The 18,627-nt window shown below is 37.6% G+C and overlaps 1 protein-coding gene across 3 annotated transcripts in view; it reads right to left on the bottom strand.

The window, feature by feature from the left end:
- Nucleotides 1-762: 762 nt before the first annotated feature.
- Nucleotides 763-18,627, bottom strand: part of HAAO (3-hydroxyanthranilate 3,4-dioxygenase) — a 35,956-nt gene continuing 18,091 nt past the window's right edge. For all 3 annotated transcript variants that reach the window (XM_069800249.1, XM_009913662.2, XM_069800250.1), the window contains 6 exons: nt 18,456-18,545; nt 17,681-17,724; nt 5,944-6,089; nt 4,724-4,792; nt 3,472-3,554; nt 763-2,067 (listed from right to left, as the gene is read on the bottom strand). In XM_069800249.1, coding sequence (XP_069656350.1) covers nt 1,989-2,067; nt 3,472-3,554; nt 4,724-4,792; nt 5,944-6,089; nt 17,681-17,724; nt 18,456-18,545 — 511 coding nt within the window. In that variant the 3' untranslated portion in view covers nt 763-1,988. The remainder of the gene's footprint in view (nt 2,068-3,471; nt 3,555-4,723; nt 4,793-5,943; nt 6,090-17,680; nt 17,725-18,455; nt 18,546-18,627) is intronic.

The following is an 18,627-nucleotide window of genomic DNA, read 5'->3' on the forward strand; positions in this document are numbered from 1 at the left end:
ACCTAGTTTTTAGATGACAGCAACTCTTCCTCAGAAGTTAATTGATGACCTGCTCAGCCCTGGTTTCTGATCACAGGCAGTGGCAGAACTGTGGGTGATGAATCTGACTTAATGTTCCTAGTCTGGTTCTCTCTCTGATTTGAGGCACCTAGCATGGGACCTGGGTAGAATTCAGCTGTTCAAACACAAGTTATCATAGAAGGACTTCATCAAAAATATAGTTTGAGTGGAGCCTTGATTTTAAATCCTGGGAGGTATCTAATCTAGAGGAGCCTTAATTTTTATTCTGAAATTTCCATGGTGCTAGTGTCTCTAGATGGATGAAGAGCTGTTGATTATTCTGGACACTGTTCTACATGTTGATGTGTTTTATTCACTTATTCAGTGTGAAATATAGAAATATTTCTGTGGTAACCCTCTAACTGGTGGACTAAAAATATAACGCTTTGGTACTCTAGATTCCTCAACCATAGACTCTCACTCAAGGAGTAGGTAGTCCTACAAACACAATACCAATGGTAATCAGATAAATGACTCCCTTGTTCAAAAGGAGTGTTATAGCTTCTTTTCATGTGTGATAGCTCACACTCATAATAGCCTTCAGGACTAGGCTCAATTTCTTAAATTACGTTCCCTGTTATAAGGAGGATGTAGCAAAGTTCTGCTCTATGCTTTACTAGAAAAGCCAGTGAACTTGTATTTAAGTTATAGATTAAAGGTAAGCCACCTGAGTCTTTCTCATCAGAAGAATGAACACTTGAATAAAACACATATGACATCTCAGTTTAATGAGCTTTGTAGGTGATAGATATTGTAAAGAAATATTTTCTGAACTTAATTAGAATTACAAAAAAAAAATCAACAAATGGTAACTTTTTGCTTTTTCAAGTGTGTAATTGATAATACCTGCAGACATTTAAGCAACCTATTTTCTGATGTTAATTATGTGTAGGACAATTAAAAAAAACCCAAACCAAACAAAACCCCCTCTGGAGAGTTCTTGGAATAAAAGCAGTGAAAGATAATTTGACACTTGTTATTTCTGCAAGAAACCTCATTGTTCAAAAAGAAGCAGCTCTTAGTAGAAACTAATTATAATAATTTTTCTGCTCCCTTGTTCCACAACACACTTCTTAGGCTACTTTGACTTGAGATTTCTGCTGCACAGGAACACCCATGACCTCGATGCTCCTGTGTTCAGTCATATTGCAGTGCTGTGTTGTTGATAGTATATTGTATAGACAGCATTCAGCATGGTATGTGTGGCATGTTACTGATAACTGTGATTGATACTGCTTTGCTGGATTTGGTAAACTGATAGTAAGTTACCTGAAGCAAGTACAGTGGTGATCTAAGTAATGCTTGATGCTGTTGCGGGTGCTGCTTCCCCCTTTACTAATGCACCTTCCTCTCTTTCACAAAGCACTGAGATCCTCAAGGAGTGCAGCAGATTGTTTTGTTTTTTAAAGGGCCTTTTAGCCAAATATCTCAACACCTGTGAGCTACTGCCAGTTAAAGCTCCTCTACTGTGGGCTGGGTAACTAACATTATACCCAATTTATTACAAATGACAAAACTGAAACAAAAAAAATGAAGACTCTTACCTCAGTAGGCATGACAGTTTCTGTCCTATCTCCTTTTCTACATGTTGTGGCAGAGACTTGCCTTTAAAAAGCCTTTAACTTACTCTAGGTAGTATCATATATATTATTATATAAGTAATCCTGCTACTTGGATCTGTTTTCATTTCCTTTCAGATAAGAATGATTGTTCTGTTTGTTTTTTAAAAAAATTATTGATTGTAGATTTTGCTGAAACTAACTACTTGGGGGGAAAAGTTTTAACTGTGCACAGCACTTGACTCCACAATGATTACACTGAATTAAGTGTTAGACTATTCATATTTCCAGGCATTCTCACTAAAAGATCATTTAGATAAGAGAAGTAGGTTAAAACTTAGTTATCATCAAAGTCAACTGGCACAGGAGCTAGGTATAAGGCTGCTTGCGTTTTGGATCCTGAGCAATGCAGAGAGCAACACATTCTTCTGTTCTCTTCCAGCAGTGCCTGGAAAAATAGAAAGAGAGATGACCAAATGTGTATGGGGGGGAACCACACACTCAAATCAACAACTAAAACATTGATGCTACTGAAAAGTAGGGGAAAACATACAGGTTCTGTCATGATTACACTTGTTCTCTCTCCATATTGGTATATCTTGTGATGGCGAAGAGTAATTCCTGAAATATCACTAATACAAGCCAAACATCATGAAATGGTGAGGAAGCATGTATATCTACTTATGGATCAACCAAGGGGGAAGGCATCTGTTCTGATCTCAGTGACATGAGGACTGGAACAGAATCACCTCAGTACACATATTAATTTAACAAAATTAGTATCTATTAATTTAATAGTATTTTTCTTGTGGTCATCACTTTTATTAGCTGTTTCTTTCCCAGTTGCAGAGATGGCCAGAGATCAATCAGTGTGCAACAGTGATGCATACAATAAAAGGTGCCTGCTGTACAGATCTGATAAATGACAATGCAATATGAACTGTGCTGGCAGATCTCTGCACATGCATCATGCTGTGATCTTGAAAACACATGCTCATTGATTGGACTGCAGGACTGGGAATTGATTTAAGATTAAGTGATTTCATAGAAGTGGTGGAAGTAATGGTGAAGGGAGGAGGTGGCTATGTGTTGGAATCACAGGTGTAGAGAACTGTTCTGTGCACAGCTGGATGGTTTCAGCTCTTTCAGCAAATGTTTTCAGTGCTGTACAAAATGTGCAAATGTCAGCACTACTACTTATTAGACTTTTCCTGTAGGAAAGAAGGCCTTTTTTATCATCTGCCTATAATCTGCTGCATTGCATTACCAGTGAGTATACATCATCCTTCATCTTCTTCACAGTGGGCATTTTATCAGCTTATGCCACTCTTCACAAGAGTTGGCAAGTACTTTCCCTTTCTGTTCTCTCTGGAAACTATTTTCACTGGTTTTTTTCCTTTACATATATCATGTGTGTCATGACTATGAAACAGCCATATGCATCCTACTTCAGAAAGAGAGCTGTGTTCTTAGTCTGAACCCCAAATCTTGCTGCGTTGATCTTTATTAAGCCTGGACTGAGGCTTAGAGGATCTGCTGTGACTGCCCATTGGTGTATTCATGCCTTCTACCTTTATGCATGGTCTCTTGCACGCTGCTTTTTCTTGATAGTGCTTATCTTTTTTATTTTCCCCAGCTTTAATCATAAGAGGTGAACTGGAATGAATGGATTTGTTGCTTCCTCCTGAAGACACTTCTGCCCTCAGGAATAATGGGGGCTATTGCAAATCCTGCATTCATAGATGCTGTGTTTCTGCACCAGCTGATGTCCAGCCTGGGGTGAGCCAAATACACAGAATTTATGTTGGAAGCTGGGAAATCATGCATTGAACCACTGTTCATGTCTACTCACGTAGACTGGGCCTGGACAAGCAGGCTGTCACCAGCGGATAGAGTCAGGGTTTTACCATCCACGGTAACAGTCGATGTGCCCTCCTAAAGGAAAGAACAGATAACCAGCTTTGAGTTTTCCATGTCCTGTCAACTAGCAGAAAAAATGCTGCAAGTAAGTATGGAAATCTTTCCCACTGAAAGAGCACTTCAAACCTGCTCTGTTTCATGAAGCCTAGCTAAATATTCAGCTGGTCTTCCCTGTCCAACACTATTAGCATCCCCAAAACCATGCTTCATGGTTCATTGTTCCCCACTGCCTGACTCTTGGGGGGTACACTGCTACAAATCTAACCTAGCAGCCTGCATTGGTACAGCTCTGGAAATTACAGAGATAATGTCCTGGAATACTTCAACCTCCTTTGCTACTTTTCTGATTCTTAATATCTTTTTAAGTCTTGAAAAGCAGTTCACAAGTCAGCAGGGAGCTAACAGAAATTGCTAATAGGAGTCCATCCACACTGGAATGGACTCATCATTATCTTGTCAAGCAGAGGACCCAGGTTCTTGCCAGCAACAAGGTCTTGATTGCATAGGCTGTTGTAAGCTGCAGTGTAAACAAATGTCTTTTAGGAATATTATGTCTTTAATTAGTATTTGACAGTCCCAGTGAATTTCAACAGAACAGGAACTGATAGAAGTATCTGCCTCCCAAGCTAGCCTGACTTGTGTAAACGAAAACTCGCTTTTCTCTGTTTTTCCCTTGGGCTGCAAATGTTTCCTAGAATTCAGTTGAATGAAGGACATCTGGATCACTTACCACTGTGCTTTAGTATAAACAAGTTCTCAGTTACATTTTTTTTTATTAGCTTATTCTACCTGATTCTAGTTTGACTTCAGTATGAGGACAAATGCTTCAAGGCAGAAGTAATAGGTAATGCTTTTTTTTATCACTTGGAGGCATTCTAATATATTTACAGTATATACCCCAGGCACAGTATATTAAAATCCCCACTGAGACCTTATGGAGGATGCCAGTATCTCTGTCCTCAACATACAAGATGAGGAAAAAGAGAGACTATTTTTATGGTGACAGTAGTTTACAGTTATTTTTCATTGTAGTTTAAAGCTGAAGGGTGGTGCGTTTTGATGATCTTTTCTGTGAGAAGGAAGGTAATCATTTTAACTTCCGTTGCTGAAGGCTTTACTACTGTTCAGTCTCCTCTGAACTGAAATATGAACTCATCGGTTAACAAGTGTGAATTATCACGTACCAGCTGCCAAATCCAGATATCTGAATTCTTTTTACTTTTCTCAGTTGTTCCTGGTCCGTAAGCTATAACCTTTAAAAAAAACCCAAACAAACAAAAAAACCAGGGAAGAAAAGTAATGGATTCATCCCAGTGATGAAAGTGTACATATTCATCTTTCTACAGCATTTAAAAATTCTATTTTTACAGAAAAATGTTCATAGAAGATGATGTTATTTTTACAGACATTAAAATTCACATTATGTTTGGTATTCTCATATTGATTCCTACTGATAAAAAGGGAACTGATCACACCTGCCACTCCTTATGCTCCTCTGCATCCTCACTTATCTATTCCTTCTGCCTCCTCCCACTCTCAGCTTTGCATCTATATCCTTCCTGCGTCTGTTCTTGGAACAGGCACTTCCTCCTCATGAACTCTGGGCCCCGCCAAGAGCCTGTTGAATTATAAAGGTTCTTCCATTAACGTTAAAAAAAGCTGCAGACTGGACCTTATTTTTCTCCTCATCTGCCCTTTTTGTGTTCTTCCTGACAGTCCCATGCTCTCTGTCACTCTGTTGTCAAATGTATTCGATTCTTCAGAGTGTGACTCCAAGTAGCCCAGGGAAAGAATATGTTTTGTAAACTATCGTGCATACAGCACAGATATCAAATGGTGACAGCTTCATTTACACCCAAACTAGACTGTGTTTGACTAAACTGAGAAGTGAAATGCTTTAGCACAGCCCAGGCTCTCTAGTGCTGTCCAGTTTTCCTTGTTTCCACTTTATGTAGATTGAGGGGGAGGAAAAAAACGTGTATTTACACACCCAGATTAGACTTGGCACCAAGAATGCTGTTCAAACATATAGGGAAGCCAAACACACTTGTGAGTAGTCACGCTGGTGTTTCTGCTCTGGGAAATATGGGGAGGTGGGGGGTGGTGTGAGAGAGCTGGTTTAATCCCAAAGGAAATGAATGGAAATAAGGTTCAGGTTGATTCCGTGAATGGAAGTATCTGAGCTAGGAAGCCCCTGCCCTAAGCTACTCAAATCAATGGACGAAGACAGGCACTTCCAAAGGGCAGGGCAGGCTAAGGCTGAGTTGTTCAGTAGGGGTGCAGAACTTTCTCTGCTGACTACCTAATTTTCCCAGGCCTGGATTCACTCAGTCTGAACAGTAGGCAGCTATTATCTGTACCTTTAAAAATATCCCTCTCTTTCAGAGAAATTAGACATCCCTACCTCTGTTTCAAAGTTATCTCCAAACATACTCAAGGATTTCTTCTGTCTTATTTCACCACGATGATCATTTAACCAGCTTTGGAAGGTAAATGGCTCCATAACAGAAGTGGAATTCAGTGGGAAAGGTGTTTCTTTCAGGAGTTCATCTGTAAGCAAGGCAGAGGGCTATCAGTGATGCTTGCTTCCCTTGATCTTTGCAAACATTTTACTGTTGTTTACAGCTTGAAGGGTTCAATTTGCAGATATTATCTAGTCAAAAGTCTGTTGTAACAGCAAACAGTGCTATGGTCATTATCAGGACTTCTTACTTGAGGTTGTAAGATGCATGCATTATTTTTGTATCTTTGAGTTGCTTTTCTGAAGCTGTTGTCAGAACTGTTGTGCAGTCATGCCTGTTAAAAAGGCATTCAAACAGCATGCAATAGGCTACCTAGTTCTTGCTGGCATATTCTTCATTCTCTTCCAGACCAGCTTTTGCACTGGTAAAATCTGATGTGTCATCTCCGAGCCTTTGCCGAGTCACCCCTTACATATCCCCATGTAAGTGGAATTAGGCCCATAGAACTAGCTTACTGTAAGTCTTTCACATAGTTAATACTGGCTTTTATGTTTCTTCTCCCCTATGTGACCACAGTGGTGCAAACAGGTTATCACAACCCTAAACTTAATAAAATGCCTTTTTTTGTGGTGTTGCTGGAATTTAGCTGGATTTAATTTCCAGTAGTTGTCATTCATAACTGATTTGATTTAAAATAGCTGGAGGACCAAATGCGGTTTCCATGTAGCTGGTGAAATTCAAGATTGGTGCTGTGTGTTGCTGGTATATGAAATTAGCTTTAGTTATTTACCAGCTCAGTGAAGTGCAGAGACAGCGCAATCGCCTTGGTGATCCTAAGCAGTTTGTTCTGAGATGCCATGGGGGAACACCCATAGAGTAATTTCAAGTAATAATGCCAACTAGATGCAGGAAAAACTTGCTAGATGGCTGTCTCCCAAATGCATTGAGGTAATAAACTCACAGGCAAATCTTAGCCTTGGTACTAGTAATAGAGTAGGTCTTTTTAAAGTATTAGTGTATTCATTATGCAATGTTCTTCTGGGTTTTTTTCTAAAGGTGTATTTCACTGCTCTGCAGTGTTTTGAATGTATCATTTCAGTTTTTCATGGAAGGCCATTTTGTATGCAGTCTTTGAACAATATGCGAGGTCAGTGCATCCAAGGCATAGCATAGTGTACTGAATAAGCTACTGCTGTTTAACGGATCATAATAAGCACCGAGTATCTAAATCCATCTCCAGACAATCTGAATGGGATGCTAACCCTTTTATTGTAGAAACAGGTTTTGCTATTCAAATTTCTTCTCCCTTATATTAAATTAAACGGAAGTAGTCAACATGTTTCTGCAAATGATTTGTCTCAGCAATGCCTCTTTCAGGAAATACTGAAAGCAATCTGGAGAAATTTGCAGCAAGAAGGAATTTTTTGTTTGAAAGCTTTTTGCCTTCAAGCTTTTTTTTAAAAAAAAAAGCATCCTACTTTTACATTATTTAACTCAAATATTTAACAATAAAATTTTCAATTTTATTGAAAAGCAAACTCCTCCAGAGAAATTAAGAAGCACCAGAAGCAAAAAGAAAATCTTTACATTAGATTTATTCTAATCTGGGCCTGGAAACATTAACAAGATCTAGTCTGAACATTCTATATTTTATTGTTTGATAACACTAAAAAGTAGTGTTATGGTCACTGGTGACTTATTTTCCTGCTGCAATATGTCTGTTTTGGGGGGTTTTTTTCCTTAATTTTCACAGGTTCATCAAACTTGCTTTGGAGGTAATTAGGAATACTTATACACTTTGTCCTTAAATTATGGATATGCTCAGCTATAGCTGTGTTGGAAAGTTGTTTTTTGGCTAGGGCAAGATACAAAATGTAGGTCAAAATATTATGAAATATATTCACAGACAGCAGAGGAGCAGAAAGATATTTTATCAGAAGGTACTCAGTACAATTAGTATTCCAACAGATTTTTAAATATTTTGTTTCATTAATAGTAGCAATCTTTACCTTCTATAGTAATATGAAGATGATAGAGGTTTTTTTCTGTTATCAGAATAAAACAGGCCACTCCTGAATTTAGAAAAGCCTTTTGGAATACAAGGAAGTTGCCCATTGGGTAGGGCTTTCTACTAAAATGCATGTCCTAGTTGAGATAGTTCAAAAAAACCCACAGCACCCCACTAACCAACCAACCAAAAAAAAAAAAACCCCAAACCGGTATATAGCAGTCAGTAAGGTGAGAGACACATACTGAAAAGTCATGGGTATCCTGCTCAGCTCAAGGGGATACATTTTCTTCACAGATTAAGAATTCCAGCATCAAGCTAACAATTATGTTCAGACTTCACGTGCTGGAGAATCGATAGCAAAAAGCTGAGTGCCTAGGGTGGGCACTGTGATGTTTTAGGCAAGCAGAACTATGAATGCTCCCCACGAGTTGCAAGGAATTTGAGGTACAGAAAAGCCAAAGTACTTGTTTGTGTTCTGACCAAGAAACAACACAAATCTAACAATGAAAAGTAGCTATGAACTTCGAAGTTTTTAGCTTAACTTCTGTCACTCCCCATAAACATAATTTTGCTAGTTTTCCTCTTTCTAGTGAGCTCTGACTCCAGCTGTCCTGATCAACAGGGACAACACAGAACAGTAAACAGTGACCTATGCATACTTAGGGCCAATGTAAAGTGTAATAATACGTCCTACACTTACTATGGAGCATTGGGCTTTCTTGCTTGTGATGTACAGGCGCTTTCTAACAGTTTCATTTACTTTCAAGTATAGGTGGACTTTTTTATTTAAAGTTCCTCAGGACAAGAGCTCTCTTTTGACACTTGTTTTGTCAGTGGGCCCTGATCTTTGATGGGGTTTTAGCTTATTACTAATTTTGATGTTAATGACACTTGCCCAGTGATAGCGTAACAGCCTTTGAAAACTGAGTCTGCATGAAATGAGCCTTTAGTGTGATCCAGTATGATGACTTGGTTACCTGTTACTGCAGAACAAATAAGAGAGCACTGTGATGATGAAGTACGTGACATATGTCTGTGTATTATTAATAGCCTATTTGACCGAGTGCTCATTTAATCCTGATACTTAGCCCCTGCCTGATGCTGAAAGCTGCAGGTGCCCTAGCACTTGTGAACTTGAGCTAACGAGCTACAATGAGGAGGATCCAGTATTCTGTGATCCCACACATACCAGAGTTGAAGCCTGGTGCTTCCAAAGGACCTGATTGTTTCTTATCGGACTAATGGCTTATGTTTAGATAATGTTGCATATATTTCTGCTTAGCCTGTACATTAGCTTTCAACAATATCTCAGCAAATGTGAGTTGGTGTGTTTCCAGAGTTCTTATGTTCTAGTAATACTGTGAGACAGCGAGATAACATGTTTAATCATGGTAAAGGTAAAAATATGCCAGCAAAATGCAAGAAGATGGCAATTCTAAGCTACTCAGCTAGAAGTCTTGTGTATGTATCTCCAAGTAATACATCACTAAGTGGAACATCAAATCTAATATTTTCTTACATGTTCAGGAGATCCATTTAAATAGTTCAATAGCGAAGTCCATTTTTGTAGATCATTATTATTAAATATTCATATCATAGCAGTGTGTTCTTTATGGGTTTTATAGCTCTTTTCAGCTTTAAATTAGAATGTGATGATACCATGTTAAGCTGAAAAATACATCACACTTACCGAATGAGTTTGTAAATATTTAAAAAAGGAAATTACAGGTTTTAGAGGAAGTTGATTTCAGTTAAACAATAGAGACTGTACTGAGACTGAAAATACGAAGCTGTGCAAAAATGGGGAGAACAGCTTACAAGAAAACAGCCAGCGAATGTACAGGTAGTTACAGACTCAACAGAGGCCACCTAAAGAAGAGTTTAAACTTTCTGGGAGTACTGTACTTCTGATAGCAATAAAGAGGACAGGTAAAAAGAGGACTGCCACTGGCCTACCAGCTCTATGTGGGTGTATTTGCTTGCCCCAAACTTGCATGTTACATGCAAGCGCCCCCTTCTCTACCACAGTGACATGCCTAAGCTGTCTTGCCAAGAAATCAGACCATCTCATTCTTCCGGAGTGTCTCTTGAGCCCTACTATCCCCAAGCTGTTCCCTTAGCTGTCATGCAAACCTTGTTTCTTTGAGATTTGTTGCAAAGGAGAAGAGCAATAAAGCACATGAAATACAATATATTGTAATAGTGTCAACTATCAAACTGATTACATGTTGGCTTTATGAAAAACTATATTTGTCAGTGACATGCCATCCTTCACTTCTAGGCAGCACATTCTAGATGGAAAAAATCTTCAAATCTTTAAATCACCTTATATGTTCTTACTAATTATGAAAGCCCCTCCATGCTAAGTCACTGTGCTGCCTCAGAAACAGTCTGTCCCTGCATGCTGTGGCCCCATCTCCACGCAAGGATGTGAGGAAGTACCTTACAAATGGTGTCGCCCTCTGTAAAAGAAGACATCCTTATTCAAAGTGGAGCAGTTGGATCCTCTTTGTTTTGTTGTCTTTTAACTGAGCATAAAATGGTCCAGACTAGGCATAAGGAGCTCACAAATTATTTTAGAATTGTTTATTCATTTTTTATGTCCACTTCCTAATCATCCCTTCCATCTCTTTAAAGAATACTATCATAATGAATATTTCTGATGTGACAGTTTTGCAGTATTTCATGTTTAATTGCCAGTGCCAGCAATAATATATACCCTGGGATGTTTTTCCCATACGTTCCTACCTAATTCCTATGAAAAGTCTGCATTATTCTCTATGTTAACAGAAATGTCAATGAGACTAGTAGGAGTTTAATACCTCTGCAAATAAAACCTGTGGACTGAGGGATGTAACTTCAGGCATCTGGGTTTGAAAAAACAAGTATGTAGCTCATTCCATATAAAAATCCAGAGTGAAAGTGCTGATGGTGACTGATTACTTTGGGGGTAGTTGGTTCATTTCACTGTTGTTGAGTATAGATGCAGAAACATTTAGCTGAAAATACAGCACTCACTTGGTGTAATCATACATTTCCCTGTGTAACTGTATTTGGCTTTGTAGCATGCCCTGAGAATTGTCATGAGTGCTAATTTATGACTTGTCCCTGTAATTATTTCTAGGCACATTTTTCTTTGTGTCATTAAATCTATGCTGGAACCTAAACAATTTTTTTTTTCCTAATTGAAACAAAGAAGTTTGATGAGGAAAGCTTTGAAAAATATTTTTGTAATAAAGAAATATAGCCTCTTCGAAAGGAGATATCACCAGCCAGAAGGAAGGGAATAAATTAGAACAACGAAATTGCAAGATTTAGGCCGTAATTCTGTTTAAAGGCTGCTCCTGATATAGCTAGGTCATTGTAATTAAGAATGATAAATTGTATTGAGAAATACTGACTACTGTTCCAATCCTGAAATCAGGAATCTTAATTTTTGTTTCTGAATCTGCCTTTTATATGACTGTATGCACTTCATTAATCATCTTTGTGTATAACTTCTGATTCCATAGAAGAAGAATAGGATATTTCATTATAACAAGTGTTGAGACCTCACTACATTTGTGAGACGAGGATTTGTACAGCATGTGTAAGCTATTACTATTAAATAGCCTTAGAAACACTAGTGAAAATGTCAGACTGACTCCATTAGTAAGTTTCCTGTTTCAGATGTTGCTGTCTGGGGAGCATTTAAGAGTGTAAGAAAGAAAGAAGCTACCTTATTAGAGAAGACATACCTGCTGTGAAACTGTTCTGAGCTTTAGAGCTCTTAAAAATATTAGATTTTTTTTTTCAATAAAGTCTGAACAGAAAGGAAAACAACTTTATAGGGCATTTCTTCCAATTTCCCTGGTAGGTTTATTACATACGTTATGTAGTAAAGGTCAGTAGTGGCTTGGTTCCCATGGTTAAGCATTAGGACAGCTCCTGGAGATTATGGTTTATGTTCTGCCTCTCTTTGAGGAGACTCAGCTGAAAATATTGTGGGAGAAGCAGACTTTTTCCTGGAGACTTTTTTTTGTTTTGTGTTTGGTGACTGTTGTCATTAGCAGGTCTGGGCTCTGGGAGCCTAATGAACTTCTCGGAGCATTCCTGGCTCCAGAGAACATGCAGCCTGCAGTCCTGGGTTTTGGATGATATGTTGTATTTTTGGATTAAAAAGTTTAGAATAAGTTTTCATATGGCAAATTATAGAAGCCTTACTCCAGGCATTGTAATTCTACTTTATTTGTGTATTAAATGTTGCTGACTTCAGTTGGTTCATCTGAGCTCTTAACCTCCATTACTAGTTATATGCTCACTGGGGACCCATGTGGTGTGGAAAGTTCTTAAATATGATGGAAGGGGAAATGGATGAAGCCAGTGAGAGGTTGCATGGTTATACAGGATTGGAGGTGTATATTAGATGATTCTATTCCCTTCTTCCACCTATGTACCCTTTGCAGTTCAGGTGGGCTTCAGGAGAGATATGAACATGACTTGGAAGTTACTTAAAGGGTTTAGGTATGATGGGATAAAGATGAACAGTGTATTTAGGAAGGCATCTTTGCCAGAATAGAGACAAGGAGGTTGACACAGAACAGGAGTAGATTCAAGTGTTCATAAAAGTTATAGGTAGTGTCTCAGAGCATGGTATGATTATGGTAGGTCTCGACAGTTAAAAATGATTGACTCTGTATCAGTTTGAATACTGTTCTGTCCTGGAGACCTCCTGGTGGCTCTCTGCAAAATAAATTCCCTAGAGGGACACTCCTTAATATCTGAATGCTCATATGTTGTTTTTTTTAATACAAGTACTCAAAGCAGAAGGAAGTAACACATTATAGAAGAGAAGGAGCAATCTATCTAGATATGTTGGAAGTCCTTAAAAGATGAGAGAAAAGAGAATCAAATTCTTAGTTTTCTAAACAGTTTCATAGCAAATAAAACTTATTTCCAAAATCATCATTCTTATTTTAAAAAAACTACAATAATAGTATCTTTAGAATTATTTCAATATACCTACAACAGAAAGGCACAAATATTTATACAGTTCTTTTAAGTTCAGAAGAATGGCCCTATATTTGCTCTAGTGTAAATGAAGACAGAATTTCTTCCTCATTTTTATTTTTGAGGTAGATTTAATTAATATTGCCCACTAGCCAGTTATCTTTATTCTTTAGCTTTTTCTTAGTTTAAGTTATTAACACTCTTCTCTTTCGATCTGCTTGTTTTTATACACCACTGAAACAACACTGAACAGCAAATACTGTCTACAGAAGTTGCACTGGATTAGCTACAGAGGATGACAGTACAGAAGCTGATTTTTATAGTGCTGAGCTCACACTTAGAACTTGTTTAATAGCACTACTGAAACCAGAAAATGTTTGTTTGTAGACCATGCCCTAGGCTGTATGGTATTCCTACTCCAACTGACTGAAGAAAGGACCCAGTTTTTCATACTCGTTCAGATCCTTAAGTTTTGTCTGCTCTGAACCACAAGCATAGAACTGTGCTGTATTCTAACAATACTAACCAGATTTTAAGTCCAGACTGTAAATTATCCTACATACACCTAGAATTGATTAAACTTTTGCTAGTGAAGTCAGTACAGGTCTGGTTTTTGTATTATATATCTGTATGTCCACTGATAACAAAGCTTTTATGGGAATTAAGATTTCATTGATAATTAGAAGTTGATTAATTAATATGGATAAACAAAACCCTGATATTCTACCTACACCATTGACGTTATTAAAGATAATTTTTAAACAAGCCTAAATTAGGAAAAGTCTTTTCTTGCACTTTTTGCCATCAAATTTCACATAAAAGAAGCCTGGACTATTTCAGTGAGCATGGCAGGATAAACTTTTGAACTTCTGGATACTTTTGCGAACAATATTCAGCCATCACTGTTTATTAGAACTGGGGTTTGCCTGTCTGAACTGTCCCTTGTCCTCTTGACTATAAAATTGGGATGAAATAGAAACCCTGAGAATCTTACTTCCAGTTTGATTCAACTGAAAGTAGGAAGAGTTGTTTTGATAACTGTGATTCCTCCTCTCAAAAATTGTGTAAAGTAAACAAAACCAACCTATCTTGAGTGTTCTTGGTATGTTTAGACTATATCTTAAATATATTCACCCTTATTAATAAAAGGAGGGGAGCGTTTTCTCAGACTTTATTTCTACACATGGTAACAAAAGAGGCTAGTAATTCAGTACAAAACAGGGAAAATGCCTGAAGTAAGGATTGCATGCAATACCTGTTTCTGATTGTATTTCACCTGATGGTACTTGAGACCCTCTTCTAAAATGTATCTTTTTTTAATAGCTACTGCTGTCTTTTCATATATTCTGAGTAACCCTGCTTTCAGAGGGACTTGCCCTGATGTTGGCTGAGCCAGAAACCATAAATAAATCAAGAAAAAATCTGGACTTGGGTATCTTTTTTTTTGTATGGTTTTTTTTTTAAAGCAATTGGAGCTTGATTTATTCCATTTATAGCTTTCCTTTATGAGTGAGCTGCAATCAAGGGTTTCTTTCAAGATGTTTTTCTTCAATTTTATTCCATTTCTCTCTGAAAAGGTTCAGGTTTATGTAGAGGTGAACCTGAAGCTGAGTGCTCCAGCTAGCACTTTTAAACTGAGGAGATTCTGGATTTCAGAAGAGCAACTGAAAGAAGAGGCTGAAAACCAGCCCTCTGCATAGGCCAGCTCAAATCTTGTTAAAATATGTCTTGAGAGAGAAACTGGTGGTAGCTTGTTATGTGTTACAAGTGTCATGCTGGTTGTTGAATTCTACTTTAAAAAATTCTGCTGAGGGAATAATTTCAAAGCATTATTTCTCTATCAGTTGGGTATGCCTGCAGAAGGAACATATTACCAGCTTACTCATATCTCAATCAAACTTTGATTATTTTTTTTAAAATTTTTTTTTTTTAACACAGGCCTCACTGACAGTTACAGGAGCTGCTAGCTAAAAATTCTGTAACTAAAAATCTGGGGTATTTTCCTCATGTGTAAGACATCACTGAGACTTTGAGCTTCTTATTGTCCATGAGAACTGAAAATTGGAAAAAATGGAGCTGTTTCCCAGGCTGAAAGCCTGCCATGTAACTTTGTTGACTGCTTTTTGCTTATGGCAAGAGTTAAGCCAAGAGCATTTCAAATATTTGTTGTCCTGACTTAGTGGCTAATCCAAGAGGAGAATCCATTCAGTGAGAAAACATGTATTGAGCTCTGAGCAAAATAACTACATTTACTTGCCTTTTTTTTTGTGTGTGTTGAAAAAACTTTTTTCAGCTTTAATGGAAGTATCTCATGCCTTTTGGCCTTTTTACAGATTTTGAATAAATTACAAAGAAAGACCTTCTGTACTGGATTTATCAATAAATTTCTCAGAGTTCCGTGTTTAAAAAAAAGTGTCAGGATGTATCATAGCTTCTGATTGATTGTCAGGTTTGTTCTTTAGCTCTAATCTTCTGCAAAAATATTAAAAATATAAATCTTTAATGTTCTTTTTTTCTGCACTGATATAATTAATTTGTTACTGATGTATAAGCTCTTAGCTCAGACTGGTGAGGGATGCTTATTGGAAATCACTGTATTGAACAAGGATAGTATGTGTGAGATTTTTTTTATTACAGCAGCATCTAGAGGCTTCATCTGAAATTATATTTTCTCTGTTAGACACTATAAACACACAGTGAGAGACAATACCTGCTCTACCTACACCCCACCCTCCCCTACCTGCAAAAAACCCCCCAAATAACAAAAAACCCCCCATCAACACCCAAACATGTCACACCGGTGATGTACTCCAATTAAAATAAGCACAAATTAAAATAAATACATTTTGATGGTGTGTCAGAGAGCCAATGCCAAAAGCTGGTTCAGCTGCAAAGTCTTTCAGGCAGGGTTTCTGGCTGGCTTACAGTTTCCTGACTGCAAGGGCTTGTAAGGTTGCAATCCCATACATAGGACTCTTCTGTGAACTTTTCATTTTGGTGACAGTGATTTTGTCAACCATTTTTAAGAAAGGTGATGCTCATGCAAAAAATATCTTTACCTGATTTTAGGATCTGAGTAAGAACTTTGTTCCATTATTGACTGACATGGCGGGCAGTGACATTTTAATGGTGAGTATCAAGCTGAGAAATAGGATAGATGTGGATATAATGTTTCACTAGAACCTTTGTCTCTATTAGAGTAATTAATAAAAATCACCTTTCTTATGACATTTGGGAATGAATATGGAGATTAAGGACAACGGGTTCTAAAAAACTCTTAGAGAGGGGAACTAAAATTTGTCTTTAACTTGTGGCAAGAGCTATGGAACTTAAGTTATGGGTATGACTGAAGGATGGCATTCAAGTTTGTCATGTAGTTGTAAAAGTAACGTAGCTGGGTATTACGGCTGTGCATGTGTGCACATGCAGTGCACCTGAGCCATAAATTTCCTGGTTGGTGCTGGATGTCCCCCAGTCAGTCATCTGCATAAATGAGACAACAGACTGATTTGAAACAACAAACCTAGTTGAGCAATGGGATTGACTGAACTGCTGGCCTTCATAACAGCATTTGGCTAACTCGTGCAGGAACTCTCCAGGTGGCAATCTCAGGCTGTCCTGGAGATCCCACAGGAAGCTCCTGCTGTGCTTATGCTGATTTGTATGTTTCCATGTGTCAATTAAGAACTTGGCAATCTCATGGAGACTCTCCTGAAGTTCCTGCAGCAGAACTGACCAGGTTGCACCCAACTAAAACACTTGCAAATAGTCTGTAGAAACTGTTCCTGCAGATGCAGAAATGGTCACATAGTGTAGTCTTTTGGACCTAGTTAAGACAGGTGGGTGGTATTTTGCACATAGTTTACATTAATAGCAATGGATCATGCACATCCTGGATGATCATGTAGAGCTGTAGGCCAACAGGATTGTAAGATTTCAGCAAACCAAGTTTCCCGCTGAAGGTGCTGTTGCAAGTATCCTTGCAATAGAGACGTCAGTTGCCTTACAGAAAGCAACCATCATGTTTGAGAGATCTGATTCCTAAAGATATTAATAAATTAGTTTTAACAGTCACTCCCCCTATGTTCTATGTCTCTGCCCAGCAGACTCAAGAGTCAAGTTACAACTGGAGTATCTGCTCAAGTGTGGAAGTTGCAGTCGCTATCCACAAACAGAGGCAAAATAAAAAATAGGGCAAGACAGCATGGAAATAAAATGTTAAATGGATCAGACCCTACATGAACTAAAACTATCTGTCTTTCTCTAGGTGTCCTTTTTTTCCCCAAGAGTAGATCGCAGTGTATAGTTATAGGTAAAAGAGTACAAGTAGGTATAGAGTGTATATTCAACTCACAGAAATCTCATTCTGCACAGTCAGAAATGAAATTTTGTTAGTATAAGACTTGAATGGCATGCAAGGATAGAGACATTGAGATTTCACACTGTACAGTTACCTGATAGGTCATTACGATGGCATCACATGAACAGCCAAGATGCTGTGGGTAATCATGTATATGGATTTTATTTGTGGTTGGGGTAATGAAAAGAATTACTTTCCAAAGTAACTTTAATTTACATAATCAGAAAGAAAAACAGAAACTTAGTCATTTTGTGGAGAGAATCATTGCTATTCAATCAGGTACAGTAATTGTTCTAATTCTGAAATTAATTTGCATTACCTGGGTTTGGTTTTCCAGTTTGATATTGTCTTGAATTGAAAAACCTGGAATAATAAACATTTAAATGCTAGTAAAAAGTCATGTTCATCTTCTGTAGGTTAACAAAGACTAAGCAGTAATACCAGCCATTATGCTTTGTGCTGAGAATGGATGTGCCAGATCCTTAGCTACTATCACATGTATCAGCAGGGCTATACCTATTTTATTGACAGAGGGTTTGTCCGAAAGTCCTCCAAAATTCGTGTCACTAAACAATTTCCTTGTTCAACTTTAGCAACTGTTTAACAAATTGATTAGTTAATTGATGACATTCACACATTTCCTAGAAAGCAGCCCTCTACCAAATTTGCTACAGTACTGATTATTCGTGAATAATATTGATTAAAAGTACTTAGATTAAGGCAAGAGTGAAAGAAGCCTTAAGGCAAGCGTTTTACCTAGTTAACCTACCATCAATTCAGTGTTATTTTCATTTAATTCTGTGTTAATTTTTCATTCAATTCTTTTTGCACTTTGCAGCAGGGTGCTTTTACTTGTTCAAAAACTATGTTCCAGATAGATGTGAGGAACACTTGATTTTAATAGTTTTTTAATCTGATTTAATGGGTTTGGGGTGTACAAGATATGATTAAAAATTTGTAGAGCAGCAATTAACTTTTTAACAAGTCTATGTAAAATGCAGCATAAATAGAAAATTAACTATGTAAATCACAGACTGATGATCTATTAGATCATTTTAACCATTCTTTTAAAATTTACGCAGAAAAAAGCTTACTGTTGAATTATTGGTGTAAGTTGAGTGCCGAGATCTTCACAGTGGAACCATTTTTCAAAGAGAACATTAGTTGATTCTCCAACATAGTATCTGACAAAGTAAAAACATTAGTCAATCCTTTTATTAACTAAGTGATCATGCAGTTTCAGTCTTTTCAAGAAAATAGCTACTT

Source organism: Haliaeetus albicilla, chromosome 13 (assembly GCF_947461875.1).
Source record: "Haliaeetus albicilla chromosome 13, bHalAlb1.1, whole genome shotgun sequence".
Classification (NCBI taxonomy): Eukaryota; Metazoa; Chordata; class Aves; order Accipitriformes; family Accipitridae; genus Haliaeetus; species Haliaeetus albicilla.